General features: G+C 35.8%; 1 protein-coding gene across 1 annotated transcript in view; it reads left to right on the plus strand.

Annotated features, from left to right (window-relative positions):
• CNTLN (centlein) overlaps positions 1 to 15,088 on the plus strand; it is a 181,599-nt gene that overhangs the window by 113,327 nt on the left and 53,184 nt on the right. The window contains exons 15-19 of the mRNA XM_072359615.1: positions 143 to 234; positions 3,435 to 3,955; positions 5,898 to 6,072; positions 10,239 to 10,329; positions 11,023 to 11,246. Coding sequence (XP_072215716.1) covers positions 143 to 234; positions 3,435 to 3,955; positions 5,898 to 6,072; positions 10,239 to 10,329; positions 11,023 to 11,246 — 1,103 coding nt within the window. The remainder of the gene's footprint in view (positions 1 to 142; positions 235 to 3,434; positions 3,956 to 5,897; positions 6,073 to 10,238; positions 10,330 to 11,022; positions 11,247 to 15,088) is intronic.

Genomic DNA, 15,088 nt, shown 5'->3' on the forward strand with positions numbered 1-15,088 from the left:
GCTTGTCAAGAAAATAGACCATGTTATAAATAATTGCAGAACAGATTTCCTTAAAATGTCTAGGTATTGTTTTAGTGTTATGCTAGGTGTTACAGTGTATTATTTACTCTCTGATAGAGATGTATAATTTATTTTCTGCTAGAGCTACTTTTTAAGCTTAGTGAAGATGATGGGGTCAAGAACAGTACTCCAAAGAAGAATGTGGAAGCCAGTTCAGATCAGAGGTTACAGAAGGTAAGACAGCAACCTCACCAAACAGATCTAGGTTTTTAACATAAGAATCATATGCATAAGCTAATATCCATGCATCCAGGCCTCACTTTTCATTTCATAGTTGAAAAATTTGGATTTCTGAAACCGTGTCAAAAATGAATTCTACTCAATTAATTGTGGGTATATCATAGCAAATTAAAAGAATTGTTAGAGATAAAATGTTAAAACCTGGTAAATCATCTAAATGTTGCTTGTGTTTAGCATTTATCCCTTCTAAATTCAGAAGTCCTGAGTTCTTTTGCTAATTATTTAACTTTATACAATATTGAATGTTAATCACCACGAATCTCTTCCTGCAGAATAAAACTGGTGAATAATAGTGATAAATTCTTGTTTTATATAAAATTTAGGACAACGTTGCATCTGCAAATATGTTTATATATGTGGGTTATCACTCTTCACAAAAAAATTTAATGTTTGGCTTAGCAAACATGAGTATTTAAACTGTTCAACATTCTATGTGTTCTACTTCATACACTAACAAGATGTTCTTAACTAGTTGCTGTTTGTATTGACATTTATAATATACACAGGTAGTTTAGTATGTTAACAGGTGTTCACTTAAGAGGGCTCACTTGTATTTTACCATATGTCTTGTTTGCTGCGAAGAAAAGACATCCTTCAAACAGTATTATACCTTTAGTTTGTCAGTTTACAAAACACTATTTGTTTTATTACTTATAAATCTTTAAAAGCAGGCTTGAATTGAATAAGCACAAATCTATAATTTCAAATGTCAGTTTGGGTATGTCTATTTATTTTTTATTTGTGAATTAACTTGTAGGAAGTATGGTAATTTACAGCAGATGATGTGATTGCATATACTTGTAACACTTGCCATATGGTCAGGCAATGAAGGCTGTCATCTCGTTATTACTGAATGACAAACATCATGTTAAAATAATAACACACAGAATAGGAAGTGCTCACATTCATTTATCTTAAGGTAGAGTGAGTAATTGAAATAATTTGAATGCTACCATCTGAAATGTCACACAGTTTATGCTTGGTTATCATCTATATCTCAGAACTATAATTTTATTTGCCAGGTACTACATAATTTTTATCTCTATGGATATACAGAATTACAGTGGTACCTTAGGGATAAGTATAGAATCTATTCATTGTTTGTTTCCTTGCGCCTGTCATACATAACTTTAAGTGCTAGTGAGTGCAAAAGGTTGCTTTAAAGAACTAAGAATAATAATAAAAGGATGTCAGTTTAGGAATATGGTTGAAGAAAGGAACTGCTATTATGAACCATTGGAGAGCAAAAGAAAATCTGTGAAATTTGTCATAAATCTTGATCCTGTTGATATATTTGGGGAAAAAAAAAACAACAAAATAAATCCTCATTTCTCTTAGCAAGATTATGTAACCATGATGTGGTCTATTGTGGGAATGCTACAAATTTCTATCGAAGAACACAGCATAGTACATGCGCACATATTGGGATGTCTGCTATTGAAGTCATAAATTCAGTACTAAATTCATAGATACATACATAGGTTAGGTAGCAGATTTTGGTGTCTCTTCATCGATACTTCTCACTTATCTAAATTATATCCATATCCACAGTATGTATCCATGCATATCCACTTTATAAAAAATTTCCTATGTTTTAATTAAGTGCATTGGCAAAAAAAAGTTTTTGTAAATACATACAGCATTTCTTGAGAAATAATATATTTTTGGTACTTCCAAACCACTGGCCAATCCTATCACTTCATTACATAATGAGATGTTAGAATATGCTTTGAAATTTCATAGTGCAATGGGGTGATAGGATTGGCCAGTAATTTAGAAGATGAATAACTGAATTAGCCATGTGCTACTTGAAAAATAGCTTTTTTCTCTCGATTCCTTAAAAATGTACTGCACCTGATATTTCCACCAGTGGAAGATGGGGATGGAGCTTGTGCAAAAAAACAGCTAAGTATGAAATGAAAATCTTTCGAGTAAATGTTTGTTTTAGGATCTGCTAAGATTAAAGTCTCTTCTTATTTCTAGAAATTGTGAGACTTAGTTTGAGTGATAAATTGTCCTGAACAACTTTGACAATCACCTTGTTTTTTGTGGCTTCAAATTTGTGAGATATTCAAAGAGCTTCAGAAACAAAACATTTGCATCCTTTTAGGTAGAACATGCTTCTGCAAACTGTAATTGAGATGATTGTAAATATGCTGCTGCTTTAGAATGGGGTTGCTTTTTCCTTCCTATGAATAGAACATACATTCCAGCCTTTGTATTCTTTAAGTGCTGAGCTTCTGACATCTATTCATAGAATCATAGAATGTTCTGGGTTGAAAAGGACCATGGTGATCATGTAGCTTCAACACCCCTGCTATGTGCAGGGTCACCAACCACCAGACCAGGCTGCCCAGAGCCACATTCAGCCCTTCCTTGAATGCCTCCAGGGATGGGGCATCCACAACCTCCTTGAGCAACCTGTTCCAGTGAAAAGCTTCCTTCTAATATCTAACCTAAACGTCCCCTGACTCAGTTTAAGACCATTTCCCCTTGTCCTATCACTATCCACCCTCATAAACAGCCATTCCCCCTCCTGTATATTTGCTCTCTTCAAGTACTGGATGGCTACAATGAGGTCTCTCTGGAGCTTTCTCTTCTCCAAAGTAAACAAGCCCAGTTCCCTCAGCCTCTCCTCATAGGAGAGGAGCTATTGCATATTGCTATGATACTTTTTTCTTTTTTCTTTTTTTTAAAGATCAAACATATTTATTTTGTATATTTATATCACAGGAAAGAATGTGTTGATTAAGAAAGCTTGTGCAAAGGTGTCTGTATTTCAAGACAGTTTCTCTTCTTAAAATGTTTATTTAAATTCAATTAGTATGTATAACCGAATCAGCAACAAGCTTAAGATGCATCTGGAAAGTTCATTAGCATATTTAAACTTCTGTGTCACTTTGCCTGGAATTTTAACTTCTTTTACCATCTGCACTTTGTTCAACAGCTGTATTATTGCAGCTAAAATGTATTCATCTGCACTATGTTAGAATCATTTTTAAACTAAGTACTTTAGATTGCTCTTGTCCTTGTGCTTAGTATAATATTATTGTCATATAATAAATATGTTTTAGAACTGTTTTTTTTCTACTGGATAGGTTCATGTATTTGAATGCATAAATTGTTTTTGCTAGGTAGAACAACTAGAAAGAAGATGTAGAACTATTGAAAGGGCAATAAGGAAACAGAAAGAAATAAATAAGGACTTGCTGAAGGAGAAAAATGATTTGAAAGCATCTTTAAAATCAGAAAAGGAAGATGCAGACACAAGAGAAAGAGAGCTGGAAAAACTACTTAAGAGGATTTGTGAAATAAAAAAAGACAATGCAGAACTTCAGCTAGTGATTGATGATCGGGAAAAAGAAGCTGCTTCTTTGAAGAGGCAAGTGGCAGAAGCTAACAGGTTGAGAAATGAAAATGAAGATTTGCTGAGTCAAGTGGAGGAGCTGACGTGTTTGCTGGGTGAAGCCAAAGCAGCGGCAACCTCTGGGCAATGTAATTGCAAGATAACAGGCACCAAGGTTAAATTAAAAGCATCCAAGAAAAAGAGCTCTTTGGGACATCATGGAGCTTTTCTCAAACAGTCCATCAAGGTTATGAGTAATGTATTTGAGAACTTCCGTAAGGACGGCTGGGAGGATGTGAGTGAAAGCAGGTACGGCTCTCATTAACTTAGCCCTGTAGAGGGGACACTGTGCATATGTAAAGCGCTAGCAAATGGAGATTGAATTTCAACTACTGTTGATTTGGTATTCAAAAAAAATACTGTCAGATCCTTTGAAATATCTTGGGAGGTCTTGTTCTGAGTTTATTGACTGAAATTTGCATGCAAAATTAGCCACAACTGCATGAGTATTTGAATAGGTGCCAGGAAACCCAAAAGAAGGCAATGCTTGATTTCTTCCAGTGATGCTATTTTCATGCAGTCATGAGGCTTGAAATTGACAGTTTGGCAGGTTGATTTAATTTGCTGGCCCTTTGCATATTCACCACTGACAGCTAAGGATTCCCAGGCAAGCCTACTAAGTCGGTTTAGTTATCTTGTGACATGCCGACCCGGGAGGAGAAACATTTTTTCCCCTTAATTTAGTTAGATAAATTTTGAATGACCCATTTCAGCTTGCTAGCAGATGTCTACAAGCTGTTTAACATCCTTTAAATTAAGAACCATCCACACTAATTATTTCATGTATGTTTTATCCACAGTCATTGTACTAACTTTAATTGAATCATGGTTAAAAATTGGTTCTTTAAAAGTAATTGTTACTGCTTAGAGTCTCTGTCATGAGTCACAAGGCCCTCTGAAAACTGCACAGGCAAGATTTGTAAATGTTCATGATTTTTACTTCTGCTTCTGTGTGTCTACACAAATGAGACTGCAGTAAGCTCCTGTGTGAGCAGCTGTCACACCTTTCAGTACTTAATACTAAGAGACACGTAAAGAAATTGCTCAAGCCTGTACTTAACCCCAAAATATAGAGAAGCTGTAAAGAATATTGAATCTTCTCTGTAGCTTTCATGATAACATTTATATGTCATGTGGAGCAGGTCAGCAATGGCAAATGAAGCCCTTTTGCTGCCTTTTCCTGTGCAAAATAAGTGCCCCAAATACAGTATCTCAAAAGAGAAGAAAAGTTAAGTGCCATGTAATTTGTCTCTTGCTAACATTACTACCAGGCTTTTTTGTTTTTCTGTTTATTTGCAATTAATTGTACCCATAAATTCCTTTTGATATACAAATATCAGGTTAGGAAATCTGTGACATAAAAAAGTGAGCATTTTTGAAGGAGATATTTCAAGGTGTCATGCTCAACAGTAACTCTGAATTTCTAAATTCAAGTCTTTTGTTTTCTAAGTTAATCATTATTCAAAGAATTCCAATGAGAAAATCATGCACACATTTGCAAACATATCTCTGCTACTTCATAGATTACAGTGGTATAAACTCTTCTGAATTTCAGGCCTTCTTTCTAGTTAAGTACCATCCATCTCTAAATCATTGATTTTTATGATGATGAAGTTTTATTTGAACTCAGTTGTACCTCTTTAAATGTCTTGATTTAAAAAGTAACAAAATTGCTGTAGAGGAGAGTTTCCCTCACAAATGGTTTGCACAAATGGTGATAAAGAACCACTGATGGTACAGATGGTGATATTTCAAGATTTACGTTTCAAAGTAGACTTAACTGACTTAGAAAATAAATTATTATCTGGGGCAAGGCTGTGAAAAACTGGCATTGATATTTAAACATCAAATCATAAACTGAAAGAAAAAAAAAATGAAAAATTTGAAGGTTTTACATCTAGTTCCTCTCTAGGCACACAATTTGTGTGTAATGCTAAATTCTGTAGAATTTAAAAGTGCTACAAAATGGATATCAGAAATTTCACAGAAGTGTTGTCTGAGCTCATCCCCATTTACTATATTTGTCAGTGTCTGTTGAATAAGTCAGTATTGTTTGGGTTTTATAGTACTTTATCTTCTTTCTTGCATGTAGTATTTTCTGCGTGCTTGCTTATTGGCTGTTTGGAACTTTTAAAGGAATTGCTAATGTTTAACTTCGTTTTCTTTTGTTTTCCCTCATGTGCTGTTTTAGTGACTCTGAAATACCAGCTCCTGAGAGTCTGGAAGCAGTGACTATGAAGATAGTGCAAGATATTGATCTGTTACCAGACAGAAATAAACAACAGCGAAAAAAGCAAATACAAGATGGCAAAAAGCCCTGCAACACTGCACATTTGGAAGGCAAAAGCCAGCACTTCAAGAAAAAGGTACATGTGTTTTGTTCTCTAGTGCAGCATCTTGAAATTTAGTAGCTAAAATTATGACAGCTGTTCTCCTTTCAATTAATTTAACTCTTGTTGTTAGCTGGGAAGAAGCTCATCTTTCAGGTATTCCATGGGTAGAGCTTTATTATCATTTAGAATATTATCTGAACAATTAGTGAGCAACGTATTCGAATGATATGTTGGAATGCAAAAGATGTTTGAAAAATTTAAGCTTACTGTAGGCTAGTCCTACTGTCTCACAGTCTAGTCAAAGAATGCCACAGACATTCCATTTAATTATTTCTCATTCGAATAAACCATAGAATTTATCTGAGTGACATCGTCCATAATAAAGAGCATCCCCATATGCCCTCTAGTAAAATGATGTGGCTTGTCAAACATTACTGCTTTTCTGTTCATATGGTGTGTGCAGAAAGTGTTATGTCCATCTTGGATCGTTTTGGCTCTAGCTCTGTCCAGATGATTCTGTCAAGAGAATAGTATGCTTTTAGCTTTTACTTAGCCCATTTACATTCATTATGGAGATTTGAACCACTTGTCTTATTCCTATCATCCATGTACTGTTTTTCCCAGAATGGGAATAGCTGATTGTTTCTCAGGTCTTTGGATATTCCGTACAACCCATAACAAATGACTCATTTTTGGAATTTTGAGCAATGTCTACACTACTTTTCCCCTCCTGTGCTTGTCCAGATAAATCAACTTGCATCATAGGGTTTAAAACACAAGCAGACACTGTTAGTTCTTAGGTTAAAAAACAGCACCAAAGCACTAAGTAACTTGCTGCTCTTGAAAACTGCCTTGAAATTCTGTTATGTACAGTGAATTAATAAAGAGTTTGAAAATAGATTTCCTTTTATTGCTCTCTAAAATTTTAAAATAAGTACAAATTTTCTGGTCTTCTTATGTTTTGATTTTGTGTTCCTACTGGGAGATCCTCTGTTGTCACATACAATCTGGAAGAAGGAAAATTTCTCTGCAACTGTTTTGGTGTGGAATACGCAGTATGAGCAGATGCACATAATATTTGTGGAAGTCTTGACAGTGTGTGCTGCTCCCATTATCTCCTGCCATTCCTTACTGAGGATATATAAGACGAAGCATCCAGCTGACTCTGGACTTCCTAGACTGACTGTCTTTCCTTTTTGCCTGCATTGCACTTGTTCTGTTTCAACTGGAAACAATAAACAGAAATACTCTGATACATTTACTTAGCAGGCTAGGGAATTTTGATCATTCATAGGAAGTAGGAATGCTAAGTAGGTGTACATGCTTCACTGGAAGTTCACCTGAAAACATGTCTTATTGTGAAAGTATACAAGATGGCATTGCAAAACGGTTCAGCAATTTTTGTGTTTTTTGCAGCATAGCAGGCTTTAACAGTATTGCAAACAGCAAAAATAACAATAATCTTAAGAAACTCTTGAGGGGGACACTCCACTTGCATAATGGTGTTCTCACACAAAGAGAGGCCAGAAAAGCATCAGATGCAAAATCTGGTAAATTGTGGAATCAGAGAATTGTGCAGTTTGGAAGGTACCTCTGGAGATTATCAAGTTTTAATCCCCTGCAAACGTAGGTTCCCTACAGTAGGTCATACAGGAGAGTGTCTAGACAGGTCTTAAATATCTCCACAGTCTTTCTGGGCAGCCTGTTTCAGTGCTCTGTCACCCTCACGGTAAAGAAGATCTTCCCCATGCTTGTATGGAACACTGCCCCCAGTCTCTAGTTCTTTCACTGCATGACACTGAAAAGTGTCCAGCCTCTTCAACTTCTCTCCTACACTGAATTAGTTATAACCAGTGATGAGGTCTCCACTCAGTGTTCCCTTTTCCAGACTGAACAGTCCCAAGTCTCTTAAGCCTTTCTTCTTGTAGAGAATGCTCCAGGATTCTTATTATCTTTATGGCCTTTACTGGTGTCTCTCTAGAATACTGCTGTCTTTCTTGAATTGAGGCGGGACACAGTATTACAAGTGTGACCTCACCAGGACAGAGAAGAGGGGGAGAATCACCTCCCTTAACTAGCTGCAACTCCTCTTTTCAAAGCACTCCAGGATACCTTTTGCTTTCTTGACTTATGGTACAGTGCTGTCTTATGACCAGCCTTTATCTATCAGGACCCCAAAGTCCTCCACAGAGATTATTTCCAGTAAGTCATAGAATCATATAATGGCCTTGGTTGAAAAGGACCTCAAAGATCATTTAGTTTCAACCCCCTGCCATGTGCAGGGTCACCAACCACCAGACCAGGCTGCCCAGGGCTACATCCACCTTGGCCTCTAGTGATGGGGCATCCACAACCTCCTTGGGCAACCTGTTCCAGTGTGTCAGCACCCTTTATGTGAAAAACTTTCTTCTAATATCTAACCTAAATGTCCCCTGACTCAGTTTAAGACCATTCCTCTTGTCCTGTCACTATCTACCCTCGTAAACAGCCGTTCCCCCTCCTGTGTATATGCTCCCTTCAATTACTGGAAGGCTACAGTGAGGTCTCTCCAAAGCCTTCTCTTCTACAAAGTAAACAAGCCCAGTTCCCTCAACCTTTCTTCGTACAAACGGTACTCCAACCCTCTGATCATCTTAGTGGCCCTCCTCTGGACCTGTCTTTCTCATGCTGGTGGTCCCAGGCCTGGACACAGTATCCCAGATGTAGCCTTACAAGAGCTGAGTGGAGGGATTATCCCACAGCCTGTACTGGTGCATGTAGCTCCTGAGCTACATCTGTTGTTGGAGATGGGATCATTTATGACACAAAGACTTTCTCAGTTTTGCCCCATTTATTGTAAATGCAAAACACCTGTGGAATCAAGACTCTCTACTCTCATATTTAGCAGATCTATATGGCACAGTGTGGAGATATCTGTCTATTTCCTGCCACCATTAGTGGTTTGCCTATCATCAGCTGAGAACTCCATTCTATGTGATATATGATCACAGTCTCAAACCAGTACTGGTTATCTCATTATGTCATCAGTGGTCCTCTGGCCATGCTGATGGGGAGTTAGTACCAGTTTCCATAGTTGTATTTTAAAATTCATTTTTTTTGTTGTTGTTCAAATGAATTAATAGGTTAACCATTGTTGTTTACCAGTGAAGAAATTTAAGGAATCTTGGAATCATAGAATCCTTAGAGTTGGAAGGGGCCTTTACAGTCATCTAGTCCAACTCCTCTGCAGTGAAGAGGGACACCACACCTAGATCAGGTTGCCCAGGGCCTTATCTTGCCTTGCCTTGAAAGTCTTCAGAGACGGGGCATCAACCATGTCTCTGTGCAACCTGTTCCAGTGCATCACCACCCTCACTGTATTTTATTGTTTTTACCTAACCTAAATCTACCCTCTTTGATCTTGAATTTGAAGAATGTATATGTTGTAGGCAATAATGTTTCCAGAAATATATTGTATAATATCTCACAGAAATTAAGTGCATTAATTGAAAAATTGGATAAACTTTGCAGAATTCAAGAACAAATTTATTTAAAAATACACTGAGCATTTAAGAGCTATGGAACTTGCACATTGAGTTTAGCGTAAAACATCATTTTTTGTAACTGTCAAGCTTACGCATTCTGGAAATAGCTGATTTTTATAATGGAGAACATTCAAAATGCATGCAATTAATTTTTGTGAAACTGTAAAAACATAGGAATGGATTTGTAAGTTTGTATATATTCATATCTCTCCCAGTGAAGACTCTGATCTTCTTCTTCTAGAAAAAATAACAGCACTAATCCTTTCTTTTGATGCATTTCAATATATTGAAAGAAAAGGATACTGTAGGCTTTCAGATAACACATGCTAACTTTTTCCATACAAATAAATTCATCAGTTGTCTAAAAAAAAGTACTTCTAGACATTAACAAACACTCAATTTTTCTCCATCGGGATTCTTGGGAAAGAATTATGATCTACCTGTAGCAACTGATTATTTTTTCTACATCTGATAGACAGACAGAAATCTGTACTCTTTGTTGACTGTTGTTGTAAGGCTGTTACTAACTGTAATTGTAATTTGGGATTTTTTTTGTGCTTTTGGTAATAATTTTTTGCTGTTTTAATTCAAACCAGAAATCTTTGGAGTTGTGTTGTTTGTAAGTGGTAAGTGTTGTTTGTAGTGTTAAGATCAATGCTTCTGTTTTTTATTCAGAGCCATTCACAGGAAAAAGACCTAGAAAAGCTACGGTCCAAGAGGAAGATCCAGTGTGTCATAACAGCTTATCCATCATTTGTAAGGAAAGGTAGGAATACTGTATATTTTTGGAAAGTTCATAAATAGTCTTGACAAAGATTCCTGCCATGTATTTTGAAACTTCTTCCACTGTATTACAGAAGCTCAGTTTATCAGCAGGATTTACTTGTTTAAATTAGCAGGAATGTATTTCTAAAGATTTAAATCATTATTTTAAAGGGAAACAATCTTTCAGAAAGTGTCTTTTAAACAACATCTTTTATCTCAATTAAGATATTTTCAATTTTCACTAACTCCTTCCGATTGAATCTACTGATTAAAGTATAGCTTTTCACTGTGTTTTGCTCTACCTTGCCCTTTGTGTCCAGCACAGTCGTGGAAAATATTGAACTGTATTTTGGCTCAAACTTTAAAAAAAAAAAAACAAAGACCTTGTCAACAAAATAGTGAAGTCTTCATTTCTGGTATTATCATTCAGAGACTAGAGCCATTTAACTTTCAAGTCCTTGTGGAATTTGCAGAGTTGGCGCTTTAGAAAAAGAGCGCCAAGCATTTATTTGTATCTGAATTAATTTCTCAGTTCACCTACTGAGAAATATTGAATATGGTATCCTAGAAAAAAAAAATAAAAGAATTACCATCTAGAATAGTGTTTTGAAGGGCTAGAGAAAAGCCAAAAATCATCCTATCTATCATGGTTTAGTATCTGTGTCGGTTTAGTAACATGCCGTTTTCTGTTTAGCGAGCAGAACGAAAAGCAGAAACATCATTTTCCAGAAACAAGGCTATTCTGTTGCTCTACTTAAGGAAACAATTAAGTCGTTGCAGCATCAGATAGGTGTTTTACAGAATGAAAAAAAGGCAGCAGTATCTTCTGTGAAGGAATTTAAAGAAACAAATGAAAAACTAACGGCTCAGCTACGTCTGGCTGATCAGAGACTTCAAAGTAGTAAACTGACCGTACAGGTAAAGTGCATTTCATTATGGTGTCTTCCGATATTCAGTTTAATTCTGTTATCATTTTGTGGAATTTTGGTAACATTGCTTGTTTCTTAATTTATTACGATGAAAATCATAAAGTGTTACAAAATAGAATTTTTTGTATGAGATTCTGAGTTGTTTAATATGTGCAAATGGTACTGAGGTCTCATACACTTTATTTCCTTTTTATTTTACTTATACTTTATTAACCCAATTCATTAACCCTTTTGGATATGACGTGTTTTTCACTTTGATACCTGTATTCTAATACTGAAGAAGATTTGCGTTTCATCATGTAGTCTGGGAACTTTCGTGAGAATTTGATACCCATGAACCAGGACCCATTATTCTATCTGTCATTTCTGGAGAAAGCACTTGTCTTCATATTCCCTAACAGAAGAATGGCTAATGCAACTGGAGTTTTCTTCCAGAGGAAACTCTTAACCAATTCCATGTCTGTTTAAACCTAGCTCTCTCTGTCGAGGAGGAAAGCTACAGATGATGATTTATGAAGACAGAGACTGACAAACTATTTGTTTAACAGTCCTAAAAATGACGGCTTCTTTCTTTACTTCATTTCTAGTTAATCCTTTCCCATACTATCATTCCTTTTCCCCATTCTCATTTTTATATATGTATTTTGTGTTAATCTATATGCAGCACCTCAGCTGGAATTCTTCTCTACTTGTACTGTAGTGATTGGCCTGCCCTTTATAGAGCTGAATCAACAAACACTTTTGCAGTAATTGTCTCCTGTTGGTCACACACACATCCTGCTTCCAGAATTATTGTGCTACAACAGATGGACTTGCTGGAAGGAGGCAGACATAAAAAAGAAATCAAATCCCTTCCCCCTCAAACTTCTCTCCATTTCTCTCTTTGCACAGAAGGCAGAAACAGTATCAGGAGCAGCACTTTTCACTTTCTTAGTGCTGGGGAACTGCTTATTTCTAGAGAAGGAAAAATCTCATTTGTGTTCCTCATTTTGCATAACTGTATATACGTAATGAATTCTTCAAAAATTGTCTTGAAGGTCATTGGGACCAATGGAGATCTGCCTGTCTGGCAAACAGTACAATAATGTGAAGTTTCGTGGACAGTATAACTTTACAGCGAGTTATATATGTTATTGAGTTAGAATATTGTACTTGCTCAGACATCTTCTTGATTTGCCTCCCTGGAAGACTACCACTCAGGTGTCAGCGGGAGAGCAATGTGAGAATTAAAATTAAAGAGAAAAAATAAATAAATAAGAATGGAAAGGTGATTATCAAAAAACTATTTTTTTAATTTTTTTTTAAAGGCAGAATTTGCACCAAGTATAGATGTGATGTGAAAGACTTACTCAAAGTGGAACAGTATGGTCTTTGAAACCAGTTTTATTTGACTTTGTTCTTTTGGAAAGTTTCAAAAGAAAGAAAAGATTGGTCAACGGTCTATTTAAAGGGTGGTGCATTCTAAGCAAAAATAAATAGATGGTGTTGCAGGTACTCAAGGAAAAATCTTTATTATGCATGCACTTTTTTTTCCTTCTCAGCAACCAATTCAAATTCCCTTTCTTATAACTAATTACTCTTCAGGTGCCATACTAGTGCTACCAAGTGGGAAATTTAAAGCAGAGGCTTAGGCTACTTGCCAAGTGAAAATTACGGAGGTAAAAACCTACACAGTCACTGCAGGGCACATGCATGTTTTAGAGAGAGAACAGTGAATCAGACAGATGAAATGAGTGTAAAGCAGATATCTATGTGTTTTTTTTTTTTTAGCGTCATAAGAAATACTACATAGAAGTTTTAAGTTCTGGCAGCAGAAATTATATTTTTAAAAACACGTTTTCCAAGAGTAATGTTTTGTCGTTATTTCTTATCAGTGTTCCTGATAACTTTAGATTCTGAAGTTGTCTTGCACAAATAGAAGGAAAAAAAGAAACAAGCCAAGGGAACTAGTCACTGACAAGTAAAAGATTTAGGCCATCTCTGGGTTCAGGGAGATTCTTACGCACCTTAACAGAATCAAACAAACAAGCATCTACATTTAAAGTTCATAATCTTGCTCTTGAGTAATTTTTTATCAGTGGCAATCTAGTAATGCTTGGCTAAGGTAAGTGTAGCATTTTGCAACTATAAACGCTAACATCATGGACTTGAACAAGATGTCATGTGACCTGAATTTAGCTAAGAAAATGAATCCATTAGGAGGCAAGGGCAGATGTTCATGCACTCAGTTCTTCATTATAATCCCCAGAGAATCTAATGCTAGAAGATCAGCTCTGGATTTAAGATTTAAATGTTCCAGATGTTCATTCTGAGACATTTTACAGTTGATACAACCTAAGAGCTGTCTGACATCTGTTGATTTTCTGAATATATGTACATATATCGTTCTGTGTATTTTTCTCGAAGATGTGTGCGCAGATACATGTTTACATCTGTTTTTCTGTTTCTCAGACTTAGGAATACCATGTTTCAAGTTCTTTTTTTTTGTTGTTTTTTGTGTGGGTTTTTTGTTGTTGTTGTTGTTTTAGCCTTACAGACTGCAGAAATGTAGACTTCTTGCTTTGTTTTATTTCTGCAAAAGCAATTCTATGCATATTTCTGCAAAATGACTTTCAAGTGTCTGCACATGTAAGAATCAAAGCTTGCGTTCTCCAAGGATTCACATCAACACTGAGTCAAGACCGTCTGTTCAGAAGTACAGTAGTTACATTTTGCAATCAGTGTATAGAAATCACAGCTGGAGCTGATACTTAATGTAGAAGCAAAGGGATTTAGCATTTCCTTAGTTTCTTAGTAAAGCAGCAGCTAAGAATTGTTGGAAAAATCCACATTTTTTTTTCTTTTCAATAAGATTTATTTCCCCCTTTCTTCACTTCTATCATAAAATGACCTATTTTTTTAAAAAGCATATTTATTGCTTATAGTATTTATTGCTTATAGTAGTGCTAATTAATTTTATGCGGTAGTTTAACACTATTGTCACAAGATTTCGGACTTAATATATTAAATACAAAAGGAAGACCATATACAGGTTGCCGTTAGTGCTTATCTTACTGATGTTGTGGCCTCTCACAGGTCTTTGCTGAAAAGTACAATAGTATCTTTTGCAGTTCTCAGTCTTTCTCAGGTGATGGCACAGAAATGTCATTCTTTATCCGAATGCCATAGGCGTTTACAAAGTGTCTGTATAAGACTGCTTCTCTAGAAAACCTGGATCTTGAAGGACAGGAATGAGTCAACTAGTCAGCTGCTGACAGGTCCTTTGGAGAAGACAAAGTCAAGCCTTAAGTAAAAATTTTCACATGCATTCTTGTGGATATGCAATTATGCTGATTTGGTATTTTAGAAGCATCCGTATGTTTCAGCTGCAGCTCAGCCAAGGGAGTTTTTGTTGAAAGCATTATAAAAATCCCTCTAAAATTTATTTTGGCTGTTGAATTTTTTGTTTTCTTTGAATTCTGAGGGAACGTATCTTCCTCCCAAATTCTTACTAAGCTTTTTTAATGCAGTTTTTTGCTTTTAAGACACGTTGATCTGATAAATTATCTGAAGCACAGATGGCTGTAATCACAAAAAGGAGAAAAGGGCTAGAGAAAGCGTGTTTATATTTAAAGTATTTTTTGTGTCTCTGTGTGTTCTCTTGACTATTGTTTACTGCACATTCTGTCGGAGAACAGCTCAGGATACAGCACTGCAGTGTCACTCTTATGGTATTCAAATGAGTAATAACCAATTTAGCGTTATTCAATTACACTGAAACAAAAGAAAATTGATGATGAATCAAGATGTTTGATGAATTACTGACTTAATACTGTTCATATAAAGTTTTCA

Source organism: Excalfactoria chinensis, chromosome Z (assembly GCF_039878825.1).
Source record: "Excalfactoria chinensis isolate bCotChi1 chromosome Z, bCotChi1.hap2, whole genome shotgun sequence".
Classification (NCBI taxonomy): domain Eukaryota; kingdom Metazoa; phylum Chordata; class Aves; order Galliformes; family Phasianidae; genus Excalfactoria; species Excalfactoria chinensis.